The sequence below is a fragment of the Muscardinus avellanarius genome (genome assembly GCF_963383645.1).
Source record: "Muscardinus avellanarius genome assembly, chromosome: 5".
Lineage (NCBI taxonomy): Eukaryota > Metazoa > Chordata > Mammalia > Rodentia > Gliridae > Muscardinus > Muscardinus avellanarius.
The window spans coordinates 83,100,142-83,117,524 of NC_137790.1; the positions used below are offsets into that span (position 1 = coordinate 83,100,142).

Consider the following 17,383-nt stretch of genomic DNA (forward strand, 5'->3'; position numbering starts at 1 on the left):
GTCCCTGATCCCGGGAGCAGCCACCACTTCTCGCATCCCGACTCCGGCGCCAACTCGGGCTGGGACCCGGACCCAGACCCGGACCTAGATCCTCTCTAGCGGCTGCTCGGGGAGCGGGGCCCTCTGCAGTAACTTTCTTGGCGCGGCCCCGGCTGTCTTCAGGAGTCCCAGGTGCGCACCTGCGAACTCTCCGCCTTCTGCACCTGCCGAGCCGGAGCCGGCGCCAGCGCGCGAGCGAGCCATGGCCAACGCGGGGCTGCAGCTACTGGGCTTCATCCTAGCCTTCGTAGGCTGGATCGGCTCCATCGCCAGCACTGCCCTGCCCCAGTGGAAGATTTACTCCTATGCTGGCGACAACATTGTGACCGCCCAGGCCATCTACGAGGGGCTGTGGATGTCCTGCGTGTCTCAAAGTACGGGACAGATCCAGTGCAAAGTCTTCGACTCCTTGCTGAATCTGAACAGTAAGTGCATTCCCATCCGGCCGCCTAGGGGCCCAGTCCCCAGGTGCTACCTTAAGGGAGTGGCGGCCCCATTCTGAATGTTCTGCGATTACAGACCATCTGTGATGGTCTTTAGATGATCAAATCTAATCTTGTGCTCCTTGGGAGGAGGCCGAGAGAACCCCGGTTACCTAAAAGGGAGGCCCAGGCCTGAGCGCTGGTTTGCCTCTAACTCCCCAGATGAAACTTTCTTGCCCCTTGCTTCGCCCCAGGTGTGGTTTCATATTGAATTCCTATGGGGTTGCGTGGAGATTGGGAGAATGAAGGCCACATTGAACTGGGCCTCTTCACCTCTTCTGGACAATCTAAAATTCTGTGTAACTTCAGGACTGCTGGGGCCCGGACAAGAAAATCCTTTGCCTTGGATAGGTTTTCCAGTGTGTAGAAGTAAACAATCCAATCCCCAATATCAAGTAAGTTTTTAAAATACACTCTTATTGGTGCACTGTAATTATACAGACATCGTGTTGAGGTTTTAAAAAAAATTAACAGAAAAGATTTATGTTGAAGAGTTCATTTAGAAACTCTCTTTCTTTTCCTCCATTTTTCCATTTGCCACCAACCTTCTAAACGAATACTATAAACTCTTCTAAATTAATACTTATACACTCTGCTTCTTCTGAAGACCCTGGGATTGAAAACCAACTCTATGGGCATATCTCAAGACTTCACTCTGACCTGTCGTAGCGAAAGTCACAATCTTACATGCTATGTCCCATCCCAGCACCTTCTATTATTCATCTTTGAGGCTGACTATTCCCTTTCTTGAGATTTTTTAAAATCTAGTGAGTACATGGAAGGCCATTCCAAGACTACCTGAAGACGACTCTTGAGATTCTCCCAAAGGCTTAGTTTTCAATCCTCGGTTCTTCAGAAAAAGTAGCCCATATAGATTAGTTTACAGTTTAGTGGCAAGTGGAAAAAAGACCACACACACACAGACACACATACAGAGAGAGAGAGAGAGAGAGAGAGAGAGAGAGAGAGAGAGAGAGAGAGAAGAACGTTCTAAATGGCTTTTTCAAAATAATATAGAGGAAAGAGCGGAGGATTGAAAGTAAGGTGCTGCAGAGCCAGCATGGCTGGCGAGAGCCAAGGCCAGCAGGGAAGGAGGCTGCGTGAGAGCGAGGAGTCTGGGCCTGCTCCAGGTTTCCATCTCCATAAAGGATGTCTGGGTGATGAATACTCAATTCTCATTTATCAATTTGGAAAGGGTTATGTAGAGAGAAATGGTTCTACACATATTAGGGAGAAAGATAGAGAAGACTTCCTCTCTCCTTTTTTTTTAAGGTTAGGGGTCCCCTAAAAATTTCTTAAATCCCAAGCTAAGCGTGGTGGCACACACTTATATTCCCAATACTTGGGAGTCTGAGACAGGAGGATCGCAGTTCGAAGCCAGCCTCAGTTACTTAGTGAGGCCCTTGCAATTTAGTGAGGTACTGTTTCACGAGCCAGGTGTGGTGGCGCAGGCTTGTAATCCCAGCATTTAGGAGGCTGAGACAGAAGGATTGTGGTTCATGGACAGCTTAGGCTACTTAGTGAGGCCCTTTGCAACTCGGTGAGATTCTATTTCAAAATAAAGAATAAAACAAAAATAGGGCCAGAGGTATAGCTCGGAGATAGAATGCCTCTGGGTTACATCCTCAGTACCACAGAAAATAAATAATAAATAAATAAATAAATAAATAAATAAATAAATAAATAAAAACAAAAATAGTGCTGGGGGTATAGCTCAGAGGTAGAATACCTGTGGGTCCCCTCCCCAGTACCAAAAAAAAAAAAAAAAAATTCTTCAATCTCCATGTAGGTAATACAGGATTATCTCTATTGAGAAACCACATTAATGGTTGTGTACTGTGTCATCTGTGGCCAACTTGAAGAAAGCTTCCCTAGCCTTTGCCACATAACCAGAGTACCTACCAGTCCCGGCTGTGTGCTGAGGGGGAGCAGAGTGGGCACTGCTCAGGTGGACACCATAAGCTTTGTTTGCTACCTTCTAGAAAGAAACAACTTTTCATGGAGCTTATGGAAACAGTTTGGAGTTACTAAGCCTGTTCCAGATGTCTGGAGAACGTGCTCAGTCAATGTGCACGGTGGTTTCGTGGGTGGCCGGTTCAGCTTTTCAAGGTTCCCATGCCACGACTCTGTTTTATCAAAATCAACCTCTAAGTTTAGTAATTATGTGTTGTTCATTGCACTCCTGGGATATATTTATACTTCTAAAAAACAATTGGGAAATAATCATTGAATTCTTCCCAAAGACAGAGAAATACCTCTCTCTCTCTCTCTCTCTCTCTCTCTCTCTCTCTCTCTCTCTCTCTCTCTTTCTCTCTCTCTCTCTCTCTCTTTCTCTCTCTCTCTCTCTCTCTCTCTCTCTCTCTCTCTTTTCTCTCTCTCTCTCTCTCTCTCTCTCTGTGTTGTGTCCCTGGGGATTAAACACAGGGGCATTTTACCTCTGAGCTACACCACTCAGTTCTATTTTATTTTATTTTGCGGTATTGGAGATGAAACCCATGACCAGTCTACCTCCAAGATATACTTCCAGCCCTATTTTTTATTCTTTATTTTAAAACAGGGTCTCACAAAGTTGCAAAGAGCCTCACTAAGTAGCTGAGGCTGGCCGTGAACCACGATCCTCCTGTCTAACCCTCCTAAATGCTGGGATTACAAGTGTGTGCCACCATGCTCATCTTTTTTATTTTGAAACAGTGTCTCCCTAAGTTGTGAAGGGCCTCACTAAGTAGCCAAGGCTGGCTGTGAACTTGCCATCATCCTGTCTCAATCTTCCAAATGCTGGGAGAGATACATTTAATGAAAGGGCACCAGGCCTTTGCTGTCACATTGTAGAAATGGCAGATGAAGCAGATGCCCAGGACAACTCCAGAGAGGCCTCATTGTCAGTTTTATTCCTCTGATCTAAATAGTTTATTTTCAGCATGTGCAATTGGGTTTTCTTTGTAACTCCCATGAATGACCAAATGGTATTAGATTGATTCAGGCTACAAATATTCAGTCAGATCATCCTCACACACGATGCTGTGTTAAAATCTTTCATTTTAACTTATTCCTTGTCAGTATAGTTACTATAGTTTTTGAAAACTGGTGGAAGCAATAAATACTTCCATCTTCCACATGTGCATTTTGGAGACTTCTTGTTTGATTGTTGAAGGAAGGACAGAGTCTGCGATCTGCTTTGGTTAAATCCATGATTTATCCAAGATGGAGCTGAAGCCTTTCTCCCAAAACCAATTCCCAGGAGAGGGAGCTTTGACTCACAGGTTCTTTCTCCTAACAGGCCAATGAATCATTGGATGCCTTTGGATGGAGCCCAGCAAACCTCCCTCTGTTCCTCCACCTGATGAAGAAGTCTGGGTGGTGATTCATTGGCTAGTTTTGGTAGAGCTCTATGACATCTAGAGATGAAAAGGATTATCTGTGTGTATATATAAGTAGTGTGCCTCATAAAAGAGGAACAGTTCAGGAAATCTTTTAGATGAAAGCTTGGTTGTAGGTTACCTGAAATTGTACATTGTTGTCTTTGCTGGTAGTGTCAGCACAATGCCTTAGCACCCAGATATAAGAATGGATTGAGGTGTTAGCACCAAACATTAAACTCTCCTATTTCCTTGCTTTAATGGTGTCAGTTGTAAACAAACAAACAAACAAACAAACAAAAACAAACAAAAAACCTATGACCTTCACAATGTTTCTAAAGTAAGGACACTGTATACAGAATACATTCTATATACTATAAGAAATGAAACCAGGCATGGTAGTGCATGCTTGTAACACCAATAGAGGCTGAGACCAGAGGACCATGGTTTGCAGACAGCCTCAGCTACTTCGTGAGGCCCTCTGCAACTTAGTGAGACCCTATTTCAAAATAAAGAATAAAAAAATAGGGAAGGGTTTAGCTTCAAGGCTGAATCCCCCTGGGTTCCATCCCTAGACATGAAAGAAAGAAAGAAAGAAAGAAAGAAAGAAAGAAAGAAAGAAAGAAAGAAAGAAAGAAAGAAAGAAGAAAGAAAGAAAGAAAGAAAGAAAGAAAGAAAGAAAGGGAGGAAGGAGACACAGTCCACAGTGTATATAATGTGTAAGCACTATATTTGGAATACACAGTGGATAATATAAGAAAAAAAGATGCAACATGGATTTTTGTAGGTAGTTCTTGCCAAGCAGTTTATTAAAAAATAACCAAGACACTTCCTAGAGAAACAACTGCTACATAAGATAGTGGGATTTTACAATGGCTGAGACAACTTCCATTACATCCCATATGATGCTATGACTCTTGCAGCTCAAAGTTGAAATACACAAAGGAAAGCACCAGATGTAATTGCAGCAGACTTTTCTTAACTAATCTGCACGTCTTCCCTTGTTTTAACTCTCCACACTTTGGGAAGCCAGTGCCTATTTTACATGCTTATTTGCTTCTTTGTGCCTGATTTTAATAGCTAGAGCTGTCCAGAGATTGGGCTGCCCTGGGAGGCTGCGTGTTGGGAGGTATCCAAGCAAAGAATAAGTAAGCATTTTGTAGGAATGCTGTTGGGAAGATCCAAGCACCAGACAAATGGGAGGTTAGGGCAGACTCTCTTTAAGTCTCATATAACCCAGAGATTCTGTAATTTGTTTATAAGCTACTCTGGCCTGTTAAACTTGCTCGGCATGAATCCACATGTGTGTAGGAGTACTTAATGAGTATTGGTTGTCATGAGGTTTCCCAGTACTCTCACCATGATGTCAGGCTCAGTCAGAGAAATAAAATCCCTGACTTAGACAGTCTTTGAAGCAGAGGCAGAGAGGAGGGCACCCGCTTATGCATCTGCACTTGACCTCTGGTTTATGCCTGCTAAACCGAGGGTATTCAAAGGGCCATTGGTGCTCAGATGTCTTAAGAATTAGTTCTAACTCTTTTTCTTTTGATTTGTTTTTTTCTGGAGCTTTGTTTTGTGGTTCTAGGGATTGAATACCCCCAGCCCTTTTTTATTTTTTTGTTTCGAAACAGGGTCTTGCTAGGTTATTGAGAGTTTTGGTAGGTTGCTGAGGCTGGTCTCAACATTGCCATCCTCCTATCTCAGATTCACAAATACTGTGATTAAGGCATGAACCACCATGCCTGGGTAGTTCTGATACTTTGATTGATGGAAGTTAAAACAAAAATCCAGGCTTGAGATGAGAAGTTCTTCATTGTGACCCTGGTTTTGCCCTAAGAAGCCATATGTGTTATGGATATGGTGACTCACGTGACCAACTTGAGCTCAAGTATTTTCCCCACATGTAAAAAAGGGCAGAGTAGGAGAACCAGAGAAATGAATCCAAGATTCACTCACCCATCCAGAAAATGTGAGCCCAACCCTGTTCTCACCTCTGGGGATGTAAGTAGGATGATTTCTAAGATTCCTTCCAGTACCAACATTCTTTTGACCTATGTTGGGTTGCCTTGGCCTATCTTGGGTTGCCTTGAATGACTAGTGCCCTGGAAGTTACACAAAAGCATAAATTTAATCATGGTGTCATTTTTTCCTTAACACAACCAAAAGAAAGTAGCAAAAATTCTCAGGGGATCCTAAAAAGTGCTAAGTCTTTATTTACCCTAGACTACTTCAATTACTGACTGTGCTCAGGTTCTATGGTCAAGCCGAGTGGTCAACCAGCTCGTGCACCAGTAAAATGGAAATGTTACAGCGACTTATCTTATGAAGTTGAATATCAGTGAAAGTAAAAGACTTCATAAGTGAACAATCCATAGGAATCTAATTCTGGGACAGTCTTCATGGGCTTGTTTAATTGCAGGAGAGAAAAGAGCAGTTTTTCTTCTAATCACCCACTAGTCAGCTCTTTTATTCACCTAATACTTATTGGCAGCTATTGATGCAAAGAAGGACAATGTGAAGATAGAAATGTAATCAAAATCTGTTTTGTCTTTGATATATAGGGTAAGAATATGGTAGTATCATTAGTAAGCAGCAAAAACAATGCCAGTTATTGACAGAGATTCTGCTGCCTGTGTAGCAAGACTTTAAGGCTTTGCAAAGAAATTTCCATATACTTGTCTATGCTTGTCTTCCTCTGCTTGTGTTTATTAATGTAACCGTAGTACATCAGTACCATCCAACACATTTCTTGTCTTATAAGTAGAGACCTTTATTGGTATTTTTTTAATTATACTTTCAGGTTGAAAGTGGTAAGAACTCCTTAGGGGGTCTTTAAGCTCAAGATTACCAGTCTGGCTAAGTATAATTAAAAGACTGCCTTTTCTGTTTACTGCTGAATAATGATGAGAAACAATAGTGTAACTTTTTTAATGTTTGCTAACCAGACTTTCCTCAGACAACTTTAGCTAGCTATCATAATATTGTAGATGAATCTGCAAATTAAAGGGCCCAGAAAAGGAATACATTTGCTACTAGATTTGTTCTAATCAGACCACTTCAAAATTAATAGCACAAAGCTATGTTATATCTCTCTGATCATAAATACTATTCTCTAGCTTTCAAACATCTCTCTTAATTTCTCTGTTGTGTCCCTTTATTACACCATTAAGAAAAAAAATAAATTTCTTGATAGCTTGTTGGGTATACAATTTTAAAAATAGATCAAATTAACTGAGCAGGGTGATACATGCCTATAATCCCAGGCTTGAGTGGCTGAGATAGTAGGATCACAGGTTCAAGGACAGCCTCAGCAACCTAGCAAGACTCTGTTTCAAAAAAAAAAAAAAAAAGATAATGAGGGATGGGGGTACAGGTCAGAGGTAGAATGTCCTTGTGCTCAATCCCTAGTACCATTAAAAATATATTCTATTAAGCAAAGAGTAAAAATTGTTCCTGTAGGGATAACTTTTTCTAACTTTAATGACCTAACCTAAATCTGGCTTTATTTAACAAGATTTTAGCATCCACAGGCTCTGTAAGGAAGTCTTTCTCAGTATTATTTTGAAGATTAAGCTAAATATAAGTGTGTAATTTTACTTATATTATTACAATTTTGTAAGATAATGATCTTCTAATTCAAATTCATTGAGCATAGACTGAATAACTCATATGACTTAAAAGGCTTCCACAAAACCTGTTTTGAAAGAATTCATCTGGCTCCAGATTAAAACTGTGCCATTTAGATTTGGTCTGCACATAAAACCCTCATAACTTGCAATACACTGTGGCTTACTTTCACTTATAATTCATCATTACAATTGACCAGTGAGTGAGTTTTCATGCTGTTATGGTTCTCAGCCCGTGTGTGTGTGTGTGTGTGTGTGTGTGTGTGTGTGCGCATTATTGTTACATTTTCCTCACATATCATTATAGTTAAGAATTCATCCAAATGTCTCCAGTGAAGCAAGGTGAGGTTTTTGAGGTCAGCAAATTTTAAATATCATAAGTCAATGGCTCCCTGGATGTAGATAAAAGCTACTGCTTTGAAAAACAACCCATATGCCAGTACGTGAAAGGTTTAGACAGGAGGTTCACAGGTTCATGGCCAGCCTCAGCAACTTGTTAGGCTCTCTGCAACTTACTGAGACCCTGATTCAAAATAAGGAATAATATAGGGCTGGGGATATAGCACAGAGGTAGAATTCCTCTAGGTTCAATATCCAATACTACACAAACACACCAAAAAAAAAAAAATCCTGATACTACTGCTTTATCACATTTAAAAAAATGACAGATTAGCCCCTTGATTTATTTAATTAGAAAATACTAACTTTTTTCACTTTCTCCAGTATTTCTGTATTAGATAAATAATGCTATTCTATAAGGAAACAAAGCATGGTAGGGTTATTAGCAAGCAGGGAACATAATATCTGTTCTTTCCTCCTTAGAAACTTTGCAAGAATGGTAAATAGGTATGACATGAATTAAATGTGTTTTCTTGGTTACATAAGGAAAAATTTTAGAGATGAAAATTGTGACTATTCAGTCCTTCTAGATGGCTGTGGATGGGGCCTGGAATGGTTTATATCTATGTCCTCCTTACTTGAGAGATCAGAGGCTTTATAAAGCTTGACTCATGAGACTGAAGCTCAGTAGACTCCTCATGAAGGATGCCTTTGCTAAGTGCTGAGACCTGCTGGGCTAGTGGCCTGCCATTTTTACTTGATTAACAGATCAGTATGATTATTATATAAGCAAAGTAAATTTTATGGCTCTGTAACTTGAACACAGTAGGAAACTTGGAGAGAGATTAGAGAAAGCAACAAGTCATTAATAGAAGGTTGAAAAACTGAGTTTTTTATGACAAAATCAAATGGAAGGTGGCCGTGAGCTGTGAGAAGTTATACGCATATCAAGGATGACCATAACAGAAATATTCTCTAATTATGTGACCTCTATATTGAGGGTAAAAAAAAAATCATGCCACCCCAGCCTTAAAAGCCTCCAATGACTTCTGGTTTTACTATCTGTCTTCCACATACTTTGCTAAACCTCTTCTCACTTCCCACATCATTTTACTCCAAGTTTTCCCAGGATGAAAGGCCTTTTGAGTATATAGGACTTTCAGTTTGAAAATGAAGACAAATAGCTGGGAGTGGTGGCACAAGCTTGTAACCTCAGTTTAGGAAGCTGAGACAGGAGGATCTCACAGGTTGGAAACCAGCCTCAGCTACTTAGTGAGGTTCTCAGCAACTTAGTGAGACCTTGTTTCCAAATAAAACACAAAATATTTCTGGGAGTATAGCCTAGAGGTAGAGAGCCCCTGGGTTCCACCCCAGTACCTCAAAAAAAAAAAATGAAGACAGATGGATGTTAAGATGTACCATTAAGATGTACAATGTACCAATAAAAAATTACAATAAAATTAACAATTTGATATTAAGAAAAATACTACTAATAAATAAAAATAAAAGCAATCTCCATACACAGAAAGTCTTTGTTACTTTCAGCACCCACTTGAAATGCTTTCCTTCAGAGTAAATCTTAGAACCAAATCTGACATTCATAATATGAGTAAGAATTTAGCTACTTTGTATTTCATGTTTCTTCTAAAGAATTACTGACTTTGCAGTTTGCAAAAGCTGCTGGTAAATGAGAAGTGGGTGCATGCATACCTTAGCTCTGGAGTCTTCTGTACTTTCCTCTTCATACCACGATGTGGCTTGTGATTCTGAGGGAAAGCTGTTGTAATGATTTTGCAAGCAGCTTCACTTCCTGGTAAACCTGTGGCTCATGGAACACATGTTTTGATCCAGCCGTTCCTCCACCACCTGGAATCTTTGGATATCAGTATGCATTCATGTGCAGCTATGAGAGGTAGGGATGTTAGGGGAGGCAGAGGGTGTCTCTGTTTCATTTCTCAATGAAATCAAGTCACATTTTATTTTGACTTCTAAATAATCACCTAAATACTATAAAAACACCTTCAATAGTTCTTTTAGAAAGACATTGCTGTGATTTTCTCATAGATTGAAGATAAGGAGAATAGGAATACCAACAAATTAAAATTTAATAATATTCTAAACTAATTTTGATTATGATTGTCAACCTAAGTTATAAACCCTAAAATACTAAATCTGAACCTGGGTATAAATTAGATATTAGGGTTTAAAACCTTTTTATCGTCTTGGCCACTTTTAAAGACCAGCAAGGAGTCAACTGTTCTAAATACCTGTATAAAGATTTTATCAACATATTTTATATAAATAAAACATGGTCCCAAAAATATTAAGTAGTTTGCCTCAGAACCCATAATTTGATACAATGTACATAATATTTATGTGTGCAAAAGTATTTGTCATGTATTAACACCGTCAGTGAGATAGTGATCTTCAATTAAGGGGTGAATTTAAATAAAATCTTTGCTTTTTTTAAGTCAGACCTTTATACCACAATGATAGTCATAAGCTTTTACTGTTTAAGAGATATATTGGTATAATCTCTCAAACCTGAATCTGTCTATTTGATCATGACCCAGTACACCAAAGATAGTAACCGGAAACTAAAAAAAAACTAGAAAAATCCTGAGAAATACTAGAGTACACGATTGTGTCTGCTATTTTATATAACGGTTTAAATAGCTTAAAAATCTGGTGATACCTTTGAGTATGAATATACTACTTATACTATTATATTCCAAGGTAACTTCTCAAAAGTTGTTTTGTTTTGTTTTAAAAAAAATGGATCTGAGAATAGTTTTTCACACTTGTAATCTTGGTACTTGGGAGGCTGAGACAGGAGGATTTGGGATTCAAAGACAGCCTCAGCAATTTAGTGAAACCTTCAGCAACCTAGCAAGACCCTGTTTTATAACAAAAAGTAAAAAGACCTGGGAGTGTAGTCCAGAGATACAATGCCTCTGGGTTCAGTCCCTAGAACAAAAGAAAGAGGGAGAGGGAGAGAGAAAGGTAGGAAGATTTATTTTATATCATTCCCCATACCCCTTCAGTCACTGGAGATACAAATGTGACTTACTCATCCATGATAAATCTTTGAAAAATTCATTTATGTTCCACATTCACCGTTCCCCCGGCCCCTGAAGCTTGATGATTGCAGAATAGACCTGGTGACTAATATAAAAAATGTAGTGTAAGCCATTTTAATTACCAATGGTGAACATCAAGGGTAATAAGCATGATTGTTATTTCAGAATTAAAATACTACATTATTAAGGATTAGAGAAATATTAACTTAGCTAAGCCTATTCAACTAGAAGGTTACTTATTTTTCAAGTTGATTTTGAATTTAATTTAAAAAATACCAAACACTAGGCTCTGGAGCATCTTGTTCAGCACCTAGCCTAGGTGCCTGTTTCTAGAGATAATACTATTAGCCACCAGCAGAGACATCACTAGAACTGAGGTCTCTTGACGCCTCCTTGAGTTTTCTCTCTTGTATGCAATAGTGAAATAGATTTGGTCTTCTAGAAGCCACTGTTTTCTTAGTCTGTGCATAATTTTCACATCTTCTAAAACATTTCTTGCCAGGCACTTTGCAAGCAACCCGTGCCTTGATGGTGATTGGCATTCTGTTGGGACTGATAGCAATCTTCGTGTCCACCATGGGCATGAAATGCATGAAGTGCCTGGAAGACGATGAGGTGCAGAAGATGCGGATGGCTGTCATTGGGGGCGTGATATTTCTGATTGCAGGTAATAAGAGCCTGGCTCCGTGTTCCTCTCACTAACCTGTTGCTCACATGCTTATAGATCAAGGTTTCAGCTTCCTTAGGTTAGGTTGGATTCATTGCATTCAAAATTATTTCTATTTAAAATCTTGTAGGCATAGGGAATTTCCCTCTTATCCCCTCCCATCCCTCTCAGTTAGGTCATATTATTTGTTCATCTATGGAAACTCCCTAATATACATGATGTACATTCATAAATATATCAAAGTCAATCACTAAGCCAAACACAAGAAGGTGGGAGGGAGAGAGGATGGAGTGGAAATGGGGAAGGGCTAAATGAGTGATATGTGCATGTATGCCTCTACCATCTTGTACTCCATTAAGATGTATGACTACAATGCACCAAGAAAACATTTAAAATATAAAATAAATCTCCAGGCATATACCTTATGGCCAATTGACTTTATGTTCTCAATGAGAGTCAAATGAAAATTTTATGTGTGCTCACATGGCAAGTCTATTCATTAAGGTCTCAGGTACCCACGTGTTTGTTAGAACAAGTCTCCCCTGGTAAAGAGAGATTTTGCTATCTAGGAAACACTCAGACCATTTTAAGTAATTCAGAAAAAGTTTTATGGTGTCTTTGTAGATACTATGTGGAAAAAAGAGGTAATAAGATAAAATATAAGTAATACGTGAATCATACAGGACTGTGAAAGAGGAACAGGGATGGGATCATTGGAGGAAAGTGAATACAACAATCCAGATGGGCAAACGTAATTCCAGAAGAAGCAAGGAGTACTTCTAAACCAGAGAAGAGAAAGGCCAATTGGGGTTGGGGTAGGAGATGAAAAGTTGAAGTGGCAGGAAGTTAGATTATATGAGTTAGGAAAAACAACAGCACAGAAACACATTGAAAGAAAGGTCTTGATAAAATAGTGAGACTTCACTGATCATGGCGGCAAACACTTGTAATCCTAGTACTTGGGAGCCTGTAACAGGAGGATCACAAGTTTGAGGACAGTGTCAGCATACATATATGGCTGGAAGTATAGCTCAAAGGTAGAAGGCTCCTGTGCTCAATCCCCATAACACACACACACACACACACACACATGAATAAAATACTAAGGTTATATTTCCCATAGAAAACAACTTAGTATTTTCTGCTTTATCCAAGTTTTAATTGATACATTAGATAACGTGTCTCTTGAGAAAGTGAAAACTAGAAGATGGACAACACCATTTCACAGCTTTATAATAAGGCTTATTTTAAATATGATTGATATTATATTGTATATAAAATATGGTCTTATATGTAAATATAATATATAGTATATAGGTATAGAAATGGACTACTATATAATTTATCTATCATTTACATAATCATAGTTATATATTATAACTTATGGTCTACTTTCCTAAAAAAAAAAAAAGACATGGGGTTATAAATCTTCTACTAGACAAACTCAGGTTAGACTTTCTTTTATTTTTCTTGTTGGCAGCAATCTGGGGGGGGGGCTTCGCTCCAGCATAAAATGTGGATTTAACCAGTGATAGAGGGAATGTCTGCAATTTTTCTAAAGATGGGGCTAAGGTGACCAATCATAAAATTTTAGCTTTACCTAAAAATATTGGCTCCTTCTGAAAAAGCATGCATGTTTTATTTCTAAAAATTTCATCTTCCATCAATACTCACTACATAGCACCCTTCCTGAGCTTGCCTTCTTATAACTCCCAGAAGTATCTGCAGTCCATCTACTTCGGTTCCAAGACTCCCTCAGGAGTGCAGATCACAGGCTCAAAAGCATGTACAAAAGCATGCATGTGGTCTATTTGAAAAGCCAAAATCAGTCATGTTTTGTGTCACATATTAGAGGCAATTAGTTTAGACTACTTTTTTGAAAGGTTAAGGGAGTAGCATAGAAGCTAATCTTCTTAACAAATTCATAGAATTACCATAAAAAGAGGTTAGTTTCCTTATTTTTTTGATTGACAGGTCAATGTGTATGTATTAACTGTATGCAACATGATGCTTCAAAGTATATGCATATATGCATATATATGCACACACACTGTAGAATGAATAAATTAATAATATATGATTTGCCTCACATAGTTACCATTTTTCTGATAAGAACACAAACTCTTAGAATTTTACAAGAATATATTATTAACTAGTCACAATTTTGTATTATAGTTCTCTTGACCTTATTTCTCCTATCTAAAATTTTGTATCTTTTGACAAATATTTGCTTTGGATGAGAATATCAGGGGTATTTTTATACTTCTTCTAAATGAAAAGATAAGTGATTTTGACTAAGTGATTTCTCTGGTGTTAATGAACACACAGAGCCATAGGGACCTGAGCTTCTGCCACATAACTGGATCAGATGTGGCGCCATGGTGACCAAGCCAATGCCAGATGTCGCCCTGGCCAATGGCAGTAGGAATGTGAGTGTCTGGTCCATTCTGAAATGAGTCCTGTGCAGTCTGCTTTCTGGCTGCTCATTTTGCTTTTGACTCAACAGAAATTCAGATTTTGATTTTGGTCAAGAATGTCGAAGGATTTTCAACTAACCTTTGTAAAAGGCTCTGTACTAATAACAGTTTTATCAAAAGTAGCTTAATATACTAAATTGTAGTACCACCGTGCCTTTGAAGTAGATCTTGAACAATATACACCTGCTGAATAATTTCTCAAAGGTATTTGTGCCATTGACCTTGAACTATAAGTAAACAGTTTAAACTGTGCCTAACTCCAGTCTAGTATTTTTGTATATATTAGCAGACCTATCTGGGGCAAGTCTTTTGTGCCTAATACTCAGATAAAAATGTCAGCACTATTGATGAGATTTTATTCTTATAAAATACATTTAGGTTTAATAGGCTGTGTCTTTGTGCTCAGTGTTCCAAAGTGATTAACAGTCTTTTGTTTTGAATTTCTGCAGGTCTGGCTGATTTAGTTGCCACAGCATGGTACGGCAATAGAATTGTTCAAGAATTCTATGACCCCATGACCCCCGTCAATGCCAGGTAATGCTATTCAAGCATAAAATAGTTTATTATCTGAGAAAATACCCCCTTTTTATGTTCAGCAAAGTCCTGTTAGTGCCATAGTTTCTCAGATTTGCTTTCAAGAATTGTATGGAGTTTTATGTCAAACTTTCAAACAATTTCAATGACCTGTGACTCATGTTAAACCAAGTTTGGTAATTGCTTTAACAGCCTGTATTGATGACGAAATGCACTTCAAAGCAGAACAAGTCCTAAGCTATACACTCCTCAACTGTACGCTGCCTCCTTGTTTTCCTCAAAGACTAACAAAAGTATTAATACATTTGGAAATTTTCTTCTTGAAGTGTATTCTGATATTTCCCACACCTAGCTGTGTCACTCGCCCACTAGGACACAGTTGACAATTGAAAAGAAAATTAGTGCTCCCATAGCGGGTTAATGAATAATACTGCATTCCCCACAGTTAGTTTTTACATGTAAAGCCATGATGTATTTTTTTTATAGTACACTAAAATACACCTTTGAAATTTTATGTTCCATCACAACTATTAAATTGACTTTACAAAGGTCATCTTTCTTAATAGTACGAGTTGTGCAAGTTAAAGAGCTGGTTCTTGGCGCTCATGTAATGACACTCTTTGATCGGGGACAGCGCTCACTGTCTCGCTGCCTTCACATCTTTAAGCTTAATAACTACATTCAGAGTTCGATGTTAAGATGTAATTATTGTTTGTAAGTGCTAAGATGAGTGAAGAAAAATCTCAGTGTTTTCAGAGATAAGGTGTGCTGTTTTTTTCCATAATCACCCACGTTCAGAGCACAGATTGCAATGATTGTGTTGGAGCCCATCCCATAAGATTTACAATGTGGGAACAGAAACTGCTGGAGGTCAATGGGCCAATTTTTTTACCACATATTAATACTCCTAGTGCATGTGAAAGCAATTTATAAATTGCTAGGCACTGTGTGCTTGCTATTTGCATCACTGCACATGATCCTGAGAGCAGTGCAGGAGGAAATGGAATCATCCTGCTTTGGAAGAAGAAACTGAGCCGGAAAGGTGACGTTGTTCTCCTGGAATTGCAGCTGTCCGGGGTTTGCATCAGAATTTAAACTTAGGACTTAGGACTTCTAGATCCAGCTTTTCTCTCTTTTTACTGGCCACAATTAGTCACAAATACCTCACCCCAAGAGGCTGACCTCATATATCCTCCTGGATCAGCCTAATTTAGGATGGGCCACGGACTTCTCAGAAGTCATTTTTATAAAACATTAATTCGGATTTTAGCTCATATAGATTGTTGGAACCAACATTAAAAATTCTAGTGGTCTCCATCACACTCGGGTATTTTCTTTCTTATAAAATATAATTTTTACTTGGTGATAACATGGCTTTATAAGCTTTCATATAGTAACTATGACCCAGAGTCCAGTGTGTGTGTGTGTGTGTGTGTGTGTGTGCGTGTGTGTGTGTGTGTGTGTGTGTGTGTGTGTGTGTGTGATTGAACCCAGGGGAATTCTGCCTCTGAGCTATACCCATGGCACTATTTTATTTTGAAATTAATGCCTTACTGAGTTACTAAGGGCCTCACTTAGGTTGCTTAGGCTGGCCTTGAATCTGTAAGCCTTCTATATCAGACTCCCAAGTACTGGAATTATATGTGTGTGCCGCCATGCCTGGTTCCGAGTCCCCACTTTTGAAATGTAGGGACTTTTGACATCCTTTATAAGCCTCCTTTACATCTGGACATGGTGGTGCATGCTTGTAATCTTAGTACTTGGAAGGCTAAGATAGGAGAATCACAGGTTTCTGCCCAGCCTCAGCTACTTGGTGAGGCCCTCTGCAACTTAGACCTTTTTTCAAAATAGAGAATGAAAAATAGGGCTGGGAGTGTAGGTTTGAGATAGAATGCATCTGGGTTCAATCCCTGGTACTGGGTAAAAAAAAAAAAAAGTCTCCTCCTTTACATGAAAAGTTCTTTGGAAATATCTGTGTAATTAAGCAGGCATTGCTTGTCATGTTGCCTGGTGTACTATTACAAATTGTCAATAATTACAATGTAAACATTCTTGTGTATATGTGTTCACAAATGGAAAGAACCTCTCCAAGGGATTGTGGGGGTTATTTCCAATAGAAAGAAATTTGGTCCATATTACATTGACTTTCTTCCTTGATTATATTAGAATTGCCAATGCGTCATTGACTAATGTATCGCCTTTCCCCTTTAGATATGAATTCGGCCAGGCACTCTTCGTTGGCTGGGCCGCTGCCTCCCTCTGCCTTCTGGGAGGTGCCCTACTTTGCTGCTCTTGTCCCCGAAAAACAACCTCTTACCCAACACCACGGCCTTATCCAAAACCTACACCATCGAGTGGGAAGGACTACGTGTGACCAAGGCAAAGGGAGACAGTTCTGTTGACACAAACGGAAAATGGACATTGAAACACTGTAATTGACATTAAGACTTAGACTTTTGACTATTGTAATCTGGACTGTGGTATTACCAAAGAAACCATATTTTTTTATAAATATCAGTTGCTAGGAGAAGCTCAGTCTTATTAGATCTTCTTTCCTCAGTACAGGAGAGAAGCCCTTTCCATTTGTATTACTGCTTCCCACTGAGTAAGTATACTCAAATAAGGGGGAAGGGTGCTTTTTAAGTATGTATAGATATGTATATATACATTTTTTCTATAAAAAATTAGACAGTATAAACCTCCTATTCTCATTATGTTGATATTAGCAGACTTAAAATATCACCAAAATAGAAAAAATACATATATAATTTTATGTTGATTAA

General features: G+C 38.9%; 1 protein-coding gene across 1 annotated transcript; it reads left to right on the forward strand.

The window, feature by feature from the left end:
- Positions 1 to 241: 241 nt before the first annotated feature.
- CLDN1 (claudin 1) lies at positions 242 to 16,974 on the forward strand (the record flags this gene model as incomplete). The annotated part of the gene is made up of 4 exons (XM_080695913.1): positions 242 to 464; positions 11,425 to 11,589; positions 14,516 to 14,600; positions 16,812 to 16,974. 4 exons carry the CDS (start codon positions 242 to 244, stop codon positions 16,972 to 16,974), a joined length of 636 nt encoding a protein of 211 aa, XP_080552039.1.
- Between the last annotated feature and the right edge of the window lie 409 nt (positions 16,975 to 17,383).